At 42.0% G+C, this 19,103-nt stretch overlaps 1 protein-coding gene across 1 annotated transcript in view; it reads left to right on the plus strand.

The window, feature by feature from the left end:
• Positions 1-19,103, plus strand: part of KDR (kinase insert domain receptor) — a 42,326-nt gene that overhangs the window by 11,104 nt on the left and 12,119 nt on the right. The window contains exons 8-20 of the mRNA XM_074951391.1: positions 904-1,015; positions 1,111-1,274; positions 2,528-2,684; positions 4,303-4,426; positions 4,934-5,042; positions 6,829-7,173; positions 8,093-8,239; positions 8,682-8,813; positions 11,528-11,634; positions 12,030-12,165; positions 12,557-12,661; positions 14,095-14,208; positions 15,759-15,847. Coding sequence (XP_074807492.1) covers positions 904-1,015; positions 1,111-1,274; positions 2,528-2,684; positions 4,303-4,426; positions 4,934-5,042; positions 6,829-7,173; positions 8,093-8,239; positions 8,682-8,813; positions 11,528-11,634; positions 12,030-12,165; positions 12,557-12,661; positions 14,095-14,208; positions 15,759-15,847 — 1,841 coding nt within the window. The remainder of the gene's footprint in view (positions 1-903; positions 1,016-1,110; positions 1,275-2,527; positions 2,685-4,302; positions 4,427-4,933; positions 5,043-6,828; positions 7,174-8,092; positions 8,240-8,681; positions 8,814-11,527; positions 11,635-12,029; positions 12,166-12,556; positions 12,662-14,094; positions 14,209-15,758; positions 15,848-19,103) is intronic.

Below are 19,103 nucleotides of genomic sequence, written 5' to 3' on the forward strand. Positions count from 1 at the left end.
GTTGCAGATAGCTAGCTTCAATCTCTGCCCCATTATGTAACTGTATCATGTGCCGTTTTGAATACTGTTGTGTGCTGAAATGGAAAAATTGAGCCCTTTTTGTCTGATTGTGTAAGTGGAAATGTTGGAGAGGTTTAAATGCGATATTGTGTTACCCAACACATACATTACAAGGCTTAGTTTGCATTGCTTGTTTTGTTCCAAGACAACAGCGGCTAGGGAGGGCAGAGCATTGGGACTGAGAGTTGCTGTGTGGGTCTGAGAGCAGACTCTTGCCTCTATTGCTGTCGAGAGTCCCCTGGTAGCTGAATTATTCCACTTTTCTGTGCAAAGGGTGAAGGAGAAGGCATGGCCTAGGGAGAAGGGCTGCATACCCCTGTGTGGCACACAGGCAGGTTGGGGCTGGAGGATCCACTGCTATGTACATTGTCCTGTCCTGCCCTTCCCACACAGGAGTGCTCCATTGCTTCACTGCCTCAGAACCCCTCTGAAGCCTTGGGAGGATTCCCTCCTCCCCTTTGCCCTGAAGGATCTCCCTAGTGCTCAACCCCAGTAGTTATGCTGGGCCCTGGGCGGAGGATTTACCTCATGGATTGTAATACTGCAAGAGCCTGTGCTGGTACATGTTTCAGAGTAGCAGCCGTGTTAGTCTGTATTCGCAATTTATTTGAGCATAAGCTTTCGTGAGCTAAAGCTCACTTCATCGGATGCAAATAAATTGGTTAGTCTCTAAGGTGCCACAAGTACTCCTTTTCTTTTTGCTGGTACATGGACCACTTTGTCATTTACATCTGCTGTCTTTCATCTCCAATTCAACACTAAACCAAATGGGAGACAGTTTACATTTCTGGCAATATGGAAAGGAAATGTGTTGTTTCAAGCCCATCAATTAATTTCTTGCAGAAAAACCTTTTATCCTTTTGGACAGAATGGGGTCTGTGGTGGAGACAAGGGTAGGAGACCAAGTCAAAATCCCTGTGAGATTTACAGGCTATCCTCCACCAGAAGCAAAATGGTAAGAGTCAGAATATGATGCCTTTAAAACAGATTGTGGCATTATATGTCAAGCTGACTCGCTAAAGTATTCAAGTTACCATGTATTTTCTTTAGGTATAAAAATGGAAAAGCCATCAGCACAAATCATACCATTAAACTTGGTTACACATTAACAATTACTGAGGCAAGTGAAAAGGATGCTGGGAATTATACCATTGTACTTACAAACCCCATTAACAAGGAGCAACAGAGACACACATTTGACCTGGTTGTGAATGGTAAGTGAGGTATAAACAGTGCCTTTTCCTTTTTTGGTGTATATGTGTGTGTATAGAGTACTAACCCTTCCTGAACTAAAATTCCCTGACAGAAAGAGCTGGTAGGCGTCCTGTCTCTTAGAGCCCTATGCTTCCCTTGATCTGTGTACTATCCAGATTTAAATTGGCAAAAAAATACTAAGGAGGTGATACAAAACCACCAAGTCAGGGGCATGCAGAAAAGAAGTTCCACCTCAAACCTTGCCCGGACGTTGCTTCAACGGGATAGGGATAGCTCAGTGGTTTGAGCATTGGCCTGCTAAACCCAGGGTTGTGAGCTCAATCCTCGAGGGGGCCATTTAGGGCTCTGGGGCAAAAATTGGGGATTGGTCCTACTTTGAGCAGGGGGTTGGACTAGATGACCTCCTGAGGTGCCTTCCAACCCTGATATTCTATGATTCACTGAGTCTGGCTCCTCGTGCTGTATTTTACAATTCAGGAGGTTTCAGGTTTTCCTTGTTGTTGGATAAAAGGATTTTTGTTTTTTATTTTCTGTGTATTCTTTCTTTGCCTCTGTGTCTTGCTCTTTTCCTGTCCTCTGTGCTCTCTCCTGCTGCTTTTGTATCATGAGTCTTCCCCGTCATCCTCATCTGCCTCGCCCATCCTTCCTGCTACTGTCAGCTCTGTTCTGGCCTCCCCTTCCTCCCCCCGCCACCATTCCCCTCTCCCCGGCACCCCTCCTCCACACTACTCCGCAGGAAACATACTTGTCTAGATGCTTCCAAAATAGTAGGTCTTCAAAAGAGCAGCGCTGCTAAGTACAGTGGGGTTGAGATGGGGGCACAGTGGGAAATGGAGGCCAGACACCTAATGCTGGAAGTAATATAAATTTCTTGGCTGGGGTGGTGATGGAAGGGAAGGGCTGTCTGAAGGGTAATTTGTAAGGGGTAGCTGTAAGTAAGCGACGGAAGGATTGCTTAACATTGGCTTGTATTGAAGCTACTCTGGTGCACTTCTTCCTTGATTCTTTTGCTCCCTGCTGAGGTCAGTGGGAGTTGTGGGCCCTCAGCACCGTGTGGGAGGCTCTCAGAATCACACAAGCTCAGACCCTGGAAGGCATATGGGAGTCATGGTGAGAGAGAAGCCCCTGTGAAAGAGACTTTGTACATTTCAGAACAAACTGTGTTCTTGTTAACAAGAGACAATGGCACAAGGCAAAGAATGTCGTTCCTTTATCATGGTCTGTGCATGTAACGTGCAGGTTTTTCCTACAGTTCCACCTCAGATTGGGGAGAATGCTTTGTTGGCTCCTGTTGATTCCTACAAGTATGCGACTACTCAAGTCCTAACCTGCACAGTCTATGCCATTCCGGCCCCAGTCAATATCCAGTGGTACTGGCAGTTAGAGGAACAGTGTACTTTCCGCCCTAAGTAAGTAAAACGTGATTTGCCAGTTAATCTGCACCACTTCATTTCTGTAACTATTCCCAGATTTTTTTAAAGTGGTGTAGGCTCTTTCCAAAAAATAAAAATGCACAAAATCAAACACTAAGCAGCCAACCCGTTGGGTAGCACTTTGATAGTGCAAAAGGGTTATAAATCCAATTTAACTTGGAGATTCCTCAATGTAAGGGGACTCCCTGGGTGGTGTCGAGTCAGGTTAGTGGCTTTATATCACCCCTCTTGCAGCCCTGCATAGATGGTGTGATCAAGGGAAAGGAAGAATGGCTGGAGCCATTTCAGTGCTTTGATTATCTCCCCTGCTCCCGCTGCATTGAAACAGCCCCTTTGGGCCATTGGCAGCTGGACATGGGTTAGAGCAGCTCTAAAGCTGCTCTAACTTCTGCTCTAACATCTCTGGGATGGGCGAGCCACAGATGTGGTGTAAAGCCACCTTTCCTTGCACTGATGCAGCTCAGCCAGACTGGCGAATGAGTGGCATTTTTTACCCTGATTTTTGTCAGGTGTAAATGACTAAATGAGGTGTCAGGCACTTGAGAACCACACTCAGTAACTGTTGTTGCTGGACAGTGTTTGCAGACAAAATTCCCATTTTGCTTCCATTTAAGTCAAGCTTCTACTTATTACATCAAATAGGCCCAAACTGCCCTCAGGTTGTCAAAAATAGTCAAAATGAGCTAGATGTAGAGACTGCCAGACTTGGGGTCTGGTGGGCTGTTGCACGGAGTGAATTCTACAGGCCAGGGCTACCCACTGGTGAAACTCTACCACTGTTGTTTCTTGTGTTTGATGCTTTTTTGGCTGGCATCTTGCCTCCTTGCTGGATTCCAAACAAGTCTGTGGGCCCCATCAGTCAAACCTTGTTGGGCAGCAGCAAGTACAAAAACACAATACAACACACAGGAAATTTGCTGCTTACCCGACTTGCAGTTCTTTGTGTTTTTTCTTACACCAATCAGATGCTGAATACGATGCTGCTTGTTATCTGTGTAAAAGCGTATCTCAAAGGAACTACACTGATTGATGGTAGCCAATGATAGAAAGAGCTCCTGACCAAGATACATGCAGCTTCCCTTATCTGGGCTGAGCACAAGGCCAGACTTCCTTTAAAAAAAAAAAAAAAAAGCATTCTGCTTTCCTGTTGTTTATAAAATGACTTCCACTAGCTTCTTTTGGTGCCTGGTCACTTCCTACACAAGGGCCACTGTCCTAAAGAAATTCTTTTAAGGAGTCCAGTGATTTCTATGTCTCTCTGTCTTCTTTTGAATGAAATTAACTTGAATTGTCAATTTATGACTGGAGGTTTGTTCCCAAAATAGCTGCTTCCCTCCACATATCCTGATTGGGCTGACCTACGCAGATTAATTAGGCTATTTACCTCTAGGCCTGGGAATTCCTATTTTTATGGAGGACAAAGGTCTTGGAAGGCTGTAGAGTACAATTACATAGAAAAGTTTTCAGGAACATTCCCCAGTTTTATAAGATGGCCATTGTTCCATCTCTGATATTTTTTCTAAACTGACAAAAATGGTCTCTCGAAGGTCGAGATTTTCCTTACCTAAAATGTATCTCTCTGTCTATCTCTCAGTCAAGTTGGTTTGGGAATCAATCCTTATGCATGTAAGAAATGGAAAGACATCACAGACAGAAAGGGCGGAAATCGGATTGAAAGAATTAAAAATCAGTTTGTTGCTATTGCTGGGAAAATGAAGGTGAGCTAATGTTCGTTTGTCTTAGTTAGGAATGGCCAGCTTTTGAGAGTTCTGTTCAGCATTTCATGTATTTGTGAACTTTATATCAACTGTGTTTAACTGTAACAGAGAAAGGCCTGGAGATTAAGCAGCAGAAAAATCTGGGAACATATTGCTAATTTTAGTATAACACAGTTTAAAAATACATATATAGAAATCTACATATAGATGGTTGTTAAAAGGAGGGAGGGGAAAAAATTGTTCTCCTTAACCTCTGAGGATAGGACAAAAAGCAATGAGCTTAAACTGCAGCAAGGGAGGTTTAGGTTGGACATTAGGAAAAACTTTAATATCACATAAACCTCCAGTATGACCTGGGTACCAGAAACACCATTGATTTGTATTGTGAAGGAATGTACAGTTGTGTGGATAGCTACATGGCAATGCACCCAGCTCTTTTATGGTTTGACTCATTTAAGCCCTTTGGCACTAATGTGGTATGAAATTGCTTGGTTTGTTCTCTTGTAGACCGTAAGCACCCTTGTGATTCAAGCAGCAAATGTGTCAGCTTTATACAGATGTGTGGCTACTAACAAAGCTGGAGTGGGTGAGAGGGTTATCTCCTTTCATGTTACCAGTAAGTATAGCTTGTTGATTGCATAGCTGCGTTAAATTAGTCTCATTCCCTCTGCTTCACTGGTGATACCAGCTTCAACACATCATTTGTCTGATTCAAACCCCTCATGATGACCCATCTGTGTTGTGATGCCTACGAAATATGGTCCTTACTCAGCATTGAAACAAATATCTAACTTTAAGCATGACAAGGTGGGTGAGGTAATATCTTTTATTGGCTCAACTTCTGTTGGTAAGAGAGACAAGCTTTCGAGTTTACACAGAGCTCAAAAGCATGTCTCTTTCACCAACAGAAGTTGATCCAATAAAATATATTACCTCACAGAACTCATCTCTCTAATATGCTGGGACCAACACGGCTACAACAACACTGCAAATAACTGTAAGTATGTGAGCAGTTCCATTAAAGTCAATGGAGTTACAGTAGCATGAAACTGGTATAAAGTGAGATCCAAATCAGGATCTTTGATTGCAATGTTGGTTAGGCATTTACAGCTATAAAGACCTATAAACAAGAGAAAAATTAAATAGTGTTATGAAATGAACAGAATCCATACAGTCAGTTGCACACATACAAAATGGGAAATGACTGCCTAGGAGGGAGTGCTGCGGAAAGGGATCTGGGGGTCGTAGTGGATCACAAGCTAAATATGAGTCAACAGTGTAACACTGTTGCAAAAAAAGCGAACATCATTCTGGGATGTATTAGCAGGAGTATTGTAAGCAAGACACGAGAAGTAATTCTTCCTTTCTACTCCACGCTGATTAGGCCTCAACTGGAGTACTATGTCCAATTCTAGGTATCACATTTCAGGAAAGATGTGGTCAAATTGGAGAAAGTCCAGAAAAGAGAAACAAAAATGATTAAAGGTCTAGAAAACATGACTTATGAGGGAAGATTGAAAAAATTGGGTTTGTGTAGTCTGGTAAAGAGACGACTGAGAGGGGACATGATAACAGTTTTCAAGTACATAAAAGGTTGTTACAAGGAGGAGGGAGAAAAATTGTTCTTCTTAACCCCTGAGGATAGGACAAGAAGCAACGGGCTTAAATTGCAGCAAGGGAGGTTTAGGTTGGACATTAGGAAAAACTTCCTAACTGTCAGAATGGTTAACCACTGGAGTAAGTTGCCTAGGGAGGTTGTGGAATCTCCATCATTGGGGATTTTTAAGAGCAGGTTGGACAAACACCTGTCAGGGATGGTCTAGATAATACTTAGTCCTGCCTTGAGTGCAGGGGACTGGACTAGATGACCTCTCAAGGTCCCTTCCAGTTCTATGATTCTATAAAAACTAAGATCAACATTTTCAAAATTGGGTGACTTCCATGAGAGCATCTAGCTTCTCAGGACCTTGGAAAATCAGACAACATATTTATGTGCCTAAATATGGATTTAGGAACCTAGCTTTAGGCATTCATTTTTGAAAATCTTGGTCTAAATGATATTTTTAATCCAGTCACAAAAATTGACAGTTAATGTTGAGGATAGTGCAAGGTTGCATAGGATAATTCTATTAATTACATAGACCTTCCTTGGACTTTGCTTGTGTGTGATTTTTGTTTGTTTGTTTGTTAACGTGAATGATGGGCCTGATTCTCTAGTGCCTTGTGAAGTCATTTATGCCTGGGCAAAGTGAGTGTAAAACAAGGTGCAAAGAACTGGAGAGTCAAGCCCAATAGGTCTGTGAATGCAGATTTTCAAAATGGCTTGTTCTAATCAATATAAAGGGAAAGAACTTTATTAATATAACAGATGCATTATTTAATGAGCTTTTTTTAATTTGCAGGGGGTCTTGAAATTAACCTTCAACCTAGAAACCAACCCACCGAAAAGGATAACATGTCCTTGCAGTGCACTGCGGACAAATTCACCTTTGAAAACCTGACCTGGTATAAACTGAGTCCTCGCACCTCGCCAAGGCCCCTTGGGGGGTTGCCAATGCCTGTGTGCAAGAACCCGGATGACCTTTTGAAGCTGAATGCCACAGTTTCTAATAGCAATGGTGAAAATGTTACCTTAGAGCTCATCCTCCGTAACATTTCTCTTCGAGATCGAGGGGATTACGTTTGCATAGCCCAGGACAAAAAGACTAAAACGCAACACTGTCTTGTCAAGCACCTCACTGTTCAAGGTATGAACCCACTTACATATACCAAAGTAGATGATTATATGCACAGGCTGTGTATAGCCAGAAACAAAGATACTGCAGTTGCAGAAATCCTCAAGTGCTGTAGGACCTAGCGCGTTACCAATTTAAAGGTGTGCTGACTTGTAGAAGGGATTTAAGCAGTTGCTAATAATGAGACTGCCTTTAACATGAGTCAAGTCCAGGCAGAAGGTACCTGCTGTGCTGATGAACTCTCCAGGCACACTTAGTATTCCGTTATTATGGAACAGGAATGGAAGGGTGGAAAAGCAGGGAACTGTGCTGTGCAAGCAAATGAAGTCTCTTTACTGATGCGCACAAACAGTGGCACAAATTGATAACTGTGTGGTTTTGCCTTGCAAAACACCGACATCTATGATCTGTTTATACTTGTGACTTAAGGTGTGACTGAACCTTTGGGTTTGCAACTGTGGTCATGCTTTAAAATTGTTATAAAAGCGGGGCGGCATTTCAGCAAAAACAATGCCGGTGGCTGGCTTTGGATGTATAGAGGTCTTGCAGTCCAGCTTGGCAACTTAGGTCCTGATACAGGAAAGTACTTAAACACATGCTTATGGGCAGTCCTGAATACAGATGCTTTCCTGAATCTGAGCTGCAAGCACCATCGATATCACCCTTCTTGTAGTGGGGTTGGAGATGGAGACCAGACTCATGTTAAAGACAAAGGACTTCTCCTTATAATGTTTTCTTAGTTATTGTCCTTGTCTTGTGTACCAGGGAAGATTAAATACGATCTCTCCATGAACACCATGATTGGTGCCACTGCAGTAAGGCCATGGGACTACATTAGTGACTCAAACTTGTAAAGTAGCAGCGAGTGCTAAGGCATCACAAAAATGATTGTACTTGGAAACGCTCAATAACTTTATTTTCATGCAAACAGAGCCCGTGGCCCCCACATTGGTAGAGAGCCTGGAGAATCAAACAGCAAACCTTGGTGAAACCATAGAAGTATCATGCCCAGCAAATGGAATTCCTCCTCCACACATCACATGGTTTAAAAGCAATGAAACCCTTGTTGAAGACTCAGGTGAGGAACTGCTCCTTCAGTATGACTTATTTCACCTGTCATGTGTTTTACACAGGACTCCCCATTGATTTTAATGCAGAGTTCAAGTGAGGAGTGGGGGCAGAATGTGGCCCTGTTTATTTTATACACTGTGTGAGGGTTTCAGAGTAGCAGCCATGTCAGTCTGTATTCGCAAAAAGAACAGGAGTACTTGTAGCACCTTAGAGACTAACAAATTTATTTGAGCATAAGCTTTTGTGAGCTACAGCATCCGATGAAGTGAGCTGTAGCTCACAAAAGCTTATGCTCAAATAAATTGGTCAGTCTCTAAGGTGCCACAAGTCCTCCTGTTCTTTGTGTGAGGGTTGTGTATGCAAAAAAAAAAAAAATTGCAACTATTGAATTCTTAACAACAGCCAAAGCCAACGCAAATAGCAGTATTAAGAAAAAATCCTTTTTTCAGGTATTGTTTTGAAAGATGGGAACAAAACTCTAACCATACGCAGGGTAAGGAAAGAAGATGGAGGTCTCTACACCTGCCTTGCCTGCAATGTCCTCGGATGCAAAAAAGCTGTAACTTTCTTTGTAGTAGAAGGTCAGTACAGATTTGCTTCTCTTATTTATTTGTGCTTGAAATGATAACTGCTAAAAAGGAAGCCTATGCATCATGTCTTGGTCACAGTTTTGAAAACGTACTAGCAGTGCCTTTGCTGAAAGTTTCCTTATGCCAAAGTGGATCAGATTTATTTATTGATAAGGCTCCTAATCAAGCTCGAAGTGGGTGAGGGCACACCACGCTGGCAACCCAGTGATTTTGGTTTTTGAGGCAGATATCTTGGTCTCCAGAATCACAGCTTTCATTATGAAATCACAGCTGGCCATTATGGTGGCAGAAAAAAACCTGAAAACATAGAGTGAGTGCAAATCAGTACAATAATACCTGCATCTGAGTCTGCAGAGAGCCTGGCACACCTCAGTGGGTATTAATGAGGATACTTAACAATGCTGATAACAATGCTCAACAATCACTGCTGTCAAGGCATCTAAGAAAGGGGAGGAAAGGAGGAAGGATCACGCACAATCTCCAATGAATGGTGTCCCATTTTGGTGGCATGAGTGGATGGCACTTGCTGGTACCCTCTCACATCCCCTCCCCCATGGGTGACCAGAGGTCCCGATTTTATAGGGACAGTCCCGATATTTGGGGCTTTTTCTTATATAGGTGCCATATATTACTCCCATCCCCCATCCCGATTTTTCACACTTACTATCTGGTCACCCTACCTCCCCCTACCTGTCCTGTGGAGATAAAAGGCCAGAAGGAAAGAGAATAGCTTTGAGGGCCTCCAAGCCTTACCAATGGGATTTCAATGTATAGAGTTCAGAGGGCATCCAAGTTTCACATCCATCCAGCATTCACTACTCTGATGGTGGGTGTGTGGCCAGGCAGCTTCCTCCCTGACTCTAGTGGCTGCTGCTCCTCCCTCTACCAGAGGTTGTCTGCAGACTCATTGTAGCGGTTACACTTGGGTCATGTTTTCAAACTCATCTATGCAACCATTAGGGCTGAAAACACCCATGAGGCAAGCATGTGGAGGGAGCTTGGGAGAGAACCACTGTTTCTCTCCTCCCCAGTCTAGAACCCTGGTTCATAATCTTTGGCTCAGCAAAGCCCTTAAGCATGTGCTTACCTTTAGGCATTTACATAAGTTGCAATGACGTCAATGGGACATAACCATATGCTTAAAGTTACGTACATGTTTACATGCTTTGCCAAATAGGTATGGACTAAAATGTGCTTAAAACGTAAGCATGCATGTGAGTTCTTTGCTGAATCAGGGCCTAACTGTTGGGCTTAGTGCCTAGATTGAAGCTACTTCTCATGGTAAGCACTACACTCTGGCAGGTAGTGTTTGTTCCATTACCATCAGGCCAAATCTGACTACATGGTGTGAAAATTAAACCCTAACAAGTGGTCAAACTATTTTGCGACAAAACCAAACTGCTCTTCGCCTTCCACCAACAGTAAGGACGCTGCCAATTAAAAGCATTGATCAGGAGCTCCTTGCTTTCGTTATTAGTATGTTACCTTTATATGTTTATGAAAATAGTCACTAAATACTTCAGGAATCTCTGTCTCATAAATCAGGGCGATCAGCCACTCTGTTATCCTGAGCTAGTGAAAGTTATCGCCTGTTGTTTTTGAGTTCTCATTAGGTTATGGAGTTGATCTATTGGGCAACATATTTTTGTTGGGTGCAAATTATCTGTAAATAACCCTAATGTAAATACTTGCTCTCAGCTGGCCCAATAAATGTGATTGTTCAGGGTATGATCAGGCAAGTCTGTGAAAACTGGAAACACATTTATGACATTGTTTCATGTGAAGAGAGTCATGATGCAGCTCATCATGGGCCATATAATGGAAAAACCCCAGTGTGCTATTGTGTGGGAGAACCTATATGATGCCAGGGCTGAAATGTACAGGAACACACTTTGAGAAATGGGGGTGGGACAGAAAGTAATTCCTCTGATGCTTGTTATCAAATGTTCAAGTGGTACCATGCTTAAACCTGGAATAAGGATTCTGATTCATGGATATATTGTCTCAGGACCACAAGAATGGCAAACAGTCCATATTTTCATATCCCAGTTTAAGAAGTTAAAGAAATAATAGAGATGTTATTTCATAATACAGAGGATCATTCTTGCAACATCTTATTTCCTACATAGCATAATCACTTTTTTCTGTGCATGAGAAAAACATATTCATTTTTGGGTGCTCAACATTCATTTAGATTTTGTGTTTTCAAAAATAGCAATTTCCTTTAAAATCTAAGATTTCACCTTTTATTTCTTAATTGCTAAGGGCCAAACGCTTCCCTCGATTATGCACATTCAGCCTCACTAAAACAAGGCTGTCTTCAACCTTGCAAGGGTGTAACTAAGGGCAAAATTTGGCCATAAGAGTCTGACTAATCCTTGCTGCCATTTCATTGTGCACTAATTTATAGGAATCAGAAAGCTTATGAGAAAACAATGCATCAAATCCTGTGCTGACCTATCTCATGCAAAATTCCATTCCTCATTGTCTTGAGTGGGGTTTCACAATGTGTAATTCAGTGTGGAACTTGGCCCAATATTCCAACCTATAAGAAACAAGCGTTGCCTTAGTTGGCTTGCTACATGTGGAATTTTTAAAATGAACCTTTGGAACAAGGAACTCTATGCAGTCCTTTAACTGATGACCTAAACCAATAAGCTTTCAGCTATCAATGCTTTCAGTATCGTTCATTTGTTTCTCCCCAGGCGCCGAAGAGAAAATGAACCTGGAGCTCATTATCCTGGTTGGGACTGCAGTGATTGCCATGTTCTTCTGGTTGCTTCTTGTAATCATTCTCCGGACCGTTAAACGGGTAACGAAACCATTCTTTTACTGTCCCACCAGCATTGGTCTTGCATGACAAATGAAAACTGACTACGGCTCTTTTGTGTTGTTCCTTTCCATTGTTCTTAAACCAACAGGCGCATTATTTCTCTCAGTACCATAACATTCCTGCCTGGAATTGAGGGCGCAGAAATTTGGTTTTAATTGACCAGGCATTCGGAGGAAAAAATGCTTGAACTGCTTTTGATTATTAAAAGTGCAAGGATCTGTGTTCATATTCATAATGATGTAGTTGGAGGAAACTACGGACTTGCATTTCTGTGAAATTTTAAAACCCAGAGGAGGGAGAAGTTAGTACATGTGACTGCCTCATTCCAGCCAGCATGTACCATTTTTGTGACTAGAACTGATATTGTTTTCCAGGCCAGTGGAGGGGAACTAAAGACTGGCTACTTGTCAATCATCATGGATCCTGATGAAGTCCCTATGGATGAGCAGTGTGAACGTCTCCCCTATGATGCCAGCAAGTGGGAGTTTCCCAGAGACAGGCTAAAGCTAGGTGTGCTTTCACTATTTTGGATGGGGGCTGAGGAAAGAATACACTGCACAGGGAGCCTGTGGAGGAATTCTGGCAGGCACACACAGAATTGCCCCTGGAACTACACCACACTCGGATAGGATGCAGTGGGTGTTCCCTTTGTGATGGCTCAGTCCTTTGGGCCAGTGCAGGAGATGGCTGGACCATGGCTTCTCCTAACCGCATCCTGAAGGAAAAGCTAGCTTGGTCTAGTTATTGTGTTTCCTGACCCCACTTTCACACCTACATAGGCGCAGCCCACCGTGTGCCAAACCATCATTTCCAACATGGGGGTTGATTTGGTTAATGATTGGCCTAGCTTTTGTCCACTGCTTTGACAATAAGTCTAAATCTGTTCATCTTCTCATACCAGGTAAACCCCTTGGGCGTGGAGCATTTGGCCAAGTCATAGAAGCAGATGCATTTGGAATTGACAAAACTGCTACCTGCAAAACTGTTGCAGTAAAAATGCTGAAAGGTAAAAATGAAGACTAAAAGCCTCCTAAAAAGACATAATGTATTTGTATTGCCAGTCTTGTATCCAGAAGCCAACAAAGCATGTTGAACTATCAGAATTTCTGTACCAATGTCCTAGAAGGGTTTAGTTAACAATTGCTGTGAGAATAATGTAACTTATGTCTAACTGTAAGGAGGTTGCTCGTTAGAGCTTCTTTACTATCACTTTATAGATCTACTCAGGTGCAGAAGTTAAATTTGCTCCTACAAGTAATCCTACACAAGTGTGATTTCTGCAGTGTTTACCTCCATACTGTACCTACAGTGTGAGCTTTCTTTCAAACCCTAAACAATGACTTAGCTGTTATCTGGGGTGGAGAAACTATTCAGCTAGCTTACTCCTTGGCTGATTTTAAAGAGCTCTTCAATATTATTGTCAGTGATGTGGATGTTTTGACATTAAATACAAAGCTGAGCTCCCAGAATCATTCCTCCTTCCCAGGACTCTGGAACCCAGAGAAGCCATTCCAGGTTTCACACTGAGACCAGTGAATAATGGGAGAGGACTTTGGGAGTTTTGTCAGTGCTGCGTGAGTAGTCACACAATACAGGCACTGCGAATAAAGCTAATTGTTTATGTGCCATGCTGTCAAGTCTCCTGGTATAAGGACATAACATTAATGAGATGGGTCCCCCAGCAAATTAAGAGAAGACCCCACCCACCTACATAAGTTCCTGGCGTTCACCAAATCTGCCGAATGCTGCTCTGTGCCCCTCCCACTAATATATTGGCTGCTGCTGCCTCCTCTGCGTGTTCAAAATGCTGGCAAATCATCCAGTGGCTGTTCTCATTGATTAGGTGAGAGGCTGTGCAGCCCCCTACCCTGCCCCGCCTCCTCCCTTTCACGGGCCAACCTAGTGCCACAGGACAAGTGGTAGTCCCTGGCAGTCAGACACCAATGGAGTAATGGTTATACCTCTGGTAACTGAAAACTCAACAGACTCTGCTTAAAATGTTGCATAGAGCAAAGAAGATTCCATGCAGTAATACACTGATTGTCTCTCCAGTCTGACATTTTACCTTTTAGGGTGACCAGATGTCCCGATTTTTTAGGGACAGTCCCGATTTTTGGGTCTTTTCCTTATATAGGCTCCTATTACCCTGCACCCTCATCCCGATTTTTCACACTTGTTGTCTGGTCACCCTATTACCTTTTGGCAGCATTTGGGAATTGTTCCAAAATAAAGCAAAACCAACCTGTAACTCTACAGCTCACCAGGGCCAGAGCATAGTTAGGAGGAATATATGTTTTGACCCTCACATGAGAACCATAGCCTAGGTTAACCTACAAGAACATTTACTCAATATGCCAAAATACTAATGGATGTGGCTAGCAAAGGGAAAACCCTTTATTTCTGTTATGCTGATCAGTTATATAATTTTTATCCTTACAGAGGGTGCTACACACAGTGAACACCGAGCACTTATGTCAGAGCTCAAAATCCTCATTCATATTGGTCATCATCTAAATGTTGTCAATTTACTTGGTGCCTGCACAAAACCAGGAGGTGAGTGACCGATTGAGAGTCCTTATTGCTCTCTGGGTATAGGATGTCTTTTCAGTGGTTGGAGGCACTACCACAAATTCAGTAAGACCATTTCTGATTAGTGGAGAATTGAGTTTCATCATTAGCAAGACCCTGATTTTCCATTATAGTTATTCCAGGGCTGTTCATTATAAGAGTCAGCATGATCCAGTGGTTAGATTAGGGGATGGAAAGGCTGGAGTTCAATCTGTCAGCTCTGTCATTGATGTGCTGTGTCACCTTGGGGAAGTCACTTTACCTTTTGTACCTCAGTTCAGCTCCCCCATCTGTAAAATGGGGTAATAATGCTTGCATATCGTTAGCAAAGCCTTTTCGATCCTTGGATAAAAGGCATGCTACGTGCAGATACAATATTATTTTTCTTTATGGTGTGGACCATTCATATTCCTCACAGGAAAAACTCAAATGCTATGTAGTTGTCCAAAGGAGGAGTAAACATAGTTTATAATTAGAGATAGGCCAGAAACAGAATTCTGAAAGTAAACACATTTGTGGGTTTGGGATCAGAATCTAGATTCAAAAATGCCACAGGTAGCCCCTATGTCTCTATTGGGCTAAAGCAAAACCACAAATTGTACCACTCTTCTCAGCTCTGGGATAAAAGGTGATTATGAGTCTGGATCCTAATTTGGATGGTTAAATCTATTTTACTTACAGTTGTAACAGTTTTGGTGTAACAAGGCCAGCATCGTTCACTAGTTTGGAAGATATTTAGAACAAGTAACTTTGTAATAACTTGCCAAAGAAGCTGACTCAGTCGTAATTTTAATATTAATACAGTTAGGCTAAGAATTTCCTTCACGCAGTTCCATAACTATAGTACATTACTGGGAAGAAGAAGAATCCCATAAATCTTTCTAAAGGTAGACATAGGGGCCAATTATTACTTATAGATGCCAAAATAAGAAGCCTATATTCAATAGTTGGATTTTAGATCAGCATTTCCAAATGTCAAATGTCCAAGTAACCCAATTTGAGCATCGGCGTACAACATTTGGGCAGCTCATTAGGGTACCTGTGTTTGCAAATTGGGCTTTAAGGACCAAATATTTTAAAACATGGAGACTCAGCTCCATGCACAAAGATGCATGAACAGTTATGTGTACATGAAAGTAGTTTACTGCAATTGGATGGTTAATTGCATGACTGTGCATGCAAATATCAGTGTATATGGATATTTGCATGCACAGTGAGCCAATTTGCATGTGTTGTCATAGCTGCTTGCACGTGTAAATATAAGCACACAATTCATACACATTTTCACATGCAAAATGAGGCCTCTGCTTTTTGAAAAATTTGGCGTGAAATGTTATTTCCCCCATCCCACATGTTAATCAGAAAAAGTGTCACTTTCCTTCTTTGAACAGAGTTTTGCTGTCTATATTGTGGATATTCTCTTTAAAATTATTTGGAAAGACGGTGGAATGATTTTTAGAAGAATACATATTTTTAGCTGGGCTGAACTGGGAAATAAATAGCCTTTCTAATTAATTGGTTTATGTTTTATGCAGGCCCACTTATGGTGATTGTGGAATACTGCAAGTTTGGAAACTTGTCAACTTACTTAAGGAGCAAGAGAAGTGAATTTGTGCCATACAAGGTACAGTCTGCTGTCATCATCAAAATTAAAAATAGAGGCTAAGGAGTGATGAAACTTTATTTTTAAAACTCTATTTATATTCTAAGTGGAAAGCTTGAGGATTATTGGGGATGTATCTTTGTATTAATATTAATTATGATAATCTTTAGCATTTACCATAGAAATTCAATATAGAAAAGGCATTACAGGTCGTCTAGTCAATCCCCATGCCCATACAATATAGTTAGTTTCTTATTCTAAGCTTTAAATGTGCAAAGAGGAGGCATCTACCATTTTTCTTGGTAGACTATTCTACAGTCTGCTGTATCTGCCAGGGAATTTTTCCTGATTATCAGCCCAATTTTTTCCCTTAATTTCAGCTCATTACTCTTAGTCAAACTAGCTTGTACCACCTTAAATCACTTCACTCCCTGCTTGTGTTTATACCCTTCTGTAAACTGCTATCACGTCCCCCTTGTTCATTGTTTAGCCAGGCTATCCATATAGAGCGCTTTTAATCTTTCCTCGTAAATCAATTTCTCCAGCCAATTTATCGTTTCATCTTCAAAGCTTTCTCCAAAGATCTAACTAATCCTCCCTGCGCCTTTTTGAGATCCCTGCTTTAAGGATGGGAAAATGGAGCAGAGAAATGAAGGCCAGTGTCTAAATCTGGACCCCTATGTCAGTGGCCTGATTTTTCAGAAGGAGTTGGTGGTGTTCATCACCTTTGAGAATCAGGACACTTCTGGGGTACATGAATATATATGGCTTTAGATTTTCCACATAGAACATTTTTGCCTAGGAGATTTACCCAGAGCCCCAGAGGAAGCCAGTGTTAAGGGGATTAGAAACTCTGGAGAGGTGCCGTGCAGTTTGCAGGTCATATATCTTTCTTCCTACATGAGAGCCTCCTTTAACTGTATCACTTTCCTGAGGGTTTTTTTCCTGTATCCTTGGGGGCAGGGAAAGGAGAGTTTTACTGTTTTATATTGGTGAGTGCAATCTACTGCTCCCTCTCTTGGGAGTTAGCAGGGTAAAGGGGATCAACAGGAATCTGTTGTGTCTGGTTACAGAGCAGGGACAGAGGAGGATGAAGTAAGGGGATGGGTTTTAAGAGGGCGTTGAATGTCATAGATTCATAGATATTAAGGTCAGAAGGGACCCTTACGATCATCTAGTCTGACCTCCTGCACAACGCAGGCCACAGAATCTCACCCACCCACTCCTGCGAAAAACCTCTCACCTATGTCTGAGCTATTGAAGTCCTCAAATCGTCGTTTAAAGACTTCAGGAAGCAGAGAATCCTCCAGCAAGTGACCCATGCCCCATGCTACAGAAGAAGGTGAAAAACCTCCAGGGCCTCTTCCAATCTGCCCTGGAGGAAAATTCCTTCCCGACCCCAAATATGGCGATCAGCTAAGCCCTGAACATATGGGCAAGATTCACCAGCCAGATACCCAGGAAAGAATTCTCTGTAGTAACTCAGATCCCACCCCATCTAACATCCCGTCACAGGCCATTGGGCCTATTTACCATGAATATTTAAAGATCAATTAATTGCCAAAATCATGTTATCCCATCATACCGTCTCCTCCATAAACTTATTGAGTTTAATCTTGAAGACAGATAGGTCTTTTGCCCCCACTGTTTCCCTTGGAAGGCTATTCCAAAACTTCACTCCTCTGATGGTTAGAAACCTTCGTCTAATTTCAAGTCTAAACTTCCCAATGACCAGTTTATATCCATTTGTTCTTGTGTCCACAATGGTACTGAGCTTAAATAATTCCTCTCCCTCTCCGGTATTTATCCCTCTGATATATTTATAGAGAGCAATCATATCTCCCCTCAACCTTCTTTTGGTTAGGCTAAACAAGCCAAGCTCCTTGAGTCTCCTTTCATAAGACAGGTTTTCCATTCCTCGGATCATCCGAGTAGCCTCTCTCTTTACCTGTTTCAGTTTGAATTCATCCTTCTTAAACATGGGAGACCAGAACTGCACACAGTATTCCAGGTGAGGTCTCACCAGTGCCTTGTATAACGGTACTAAAACCTCCTTATCTCTACTGGAAATACCTTGCCTGATGCATCCCAAGACTGCATTAGCTTTTTTCACGGCCATATCACATTGGCGGCTCATAGTCATCCTATTATCAACCAATACTCCAAGGTCCTTATCCTCCTCCGTTACTTCTAATTGATGCATCCCCAGCTTATAACTAAAATTCTTACACTTCTCACTATTAAATTTCATCCTATTACTATTACTCCAGTTTACAAGGTCATCCAAATCTTCCTGTATGATATCCCGGTCTCTCTCTAAATTTGCAATACCTCCCAGCTTTGTATCATCCGCAAACTTTATTAGCACACTCCCACTTTTTGTGCCGAGGTCAGTAATAAAAAGATTAAATAAGATTGGTCCCAAAACTGAGGATCCCTGATCCCTGAGGAACTCCACTAGTAACCTCCCTCCAGCCTGACCGTTCACCTTTCTGTAGGACCCGCTGTAGTCTCCCTGTTAACCAATTCCTTATCCACCTTTCAATTTTCATATTGAGCCCCATCTTTTCCAATTTAACTAATAATTCCCCATGTGGCACCGTATCAAACGCCTTACTGAAATCTAGGTAAATTAGATCCACTGCGTTTCCTTTTTCTAAAAAAATCTGTTACTTTCTCAAAGAAGGAGATCAGGTTGGTTTGGCACAATCTACCTTTTGTAAAACCATGTTGTATTTTGTCCCATTTACCATTGACCTCAATGTCCTTAACTACTTTCTCCTTCAAAATTTTTTCCGAGACCTTGCATACTACAGATGTCAAACTAACAGGCCTGTAGTTACCCGGTTCACTTTTTTCCCCTTTCTTAAAAATAGGAACTATGTTAGCAATTCTCCAATCATACGGTACAACCCCTGAGTTTACAGATTCATTAAAAATTCTTGCTAATGGGCTTGCAATTTCATGTGCCAATTCCTTTAATATTCTTGGATGAAGATTATCTGGGCCCCCCGCTTTAGTCCCATTAAGCTGTTCGAGTTTCGCTTCTACCTCAGATATGGTAATATCTACCTCCATATCCTCGTTCCCATTTGTCATGCTACCATTATCCCTAAGATCCTCTTTAGCCTTATTAAAGACTGAGGCAAAGTATTTGTTTAGATATTGGGCCATGCCTAGATTATCCTTGACCTTCACTTCATCCTCAGTGTTTAGCGGTCCCACTTCTTCTTTCTTTGTTTTCTTCTTATTTATATGGTTATAGAACCTTTTACTA

This window comes from Natator depressus, chromosome 4 (genome assembly GCF_965152275.1).
Source record: "Natator depressus isolate rNatDep1 chromosome 4, rNatDep2.hap1, whole genome shotgun sequence".
Lineage (NCBI taxonomy): Eukaryota > Metazoa > Chordata > Testudines > Cheloniidae > Natator > Natator depressus.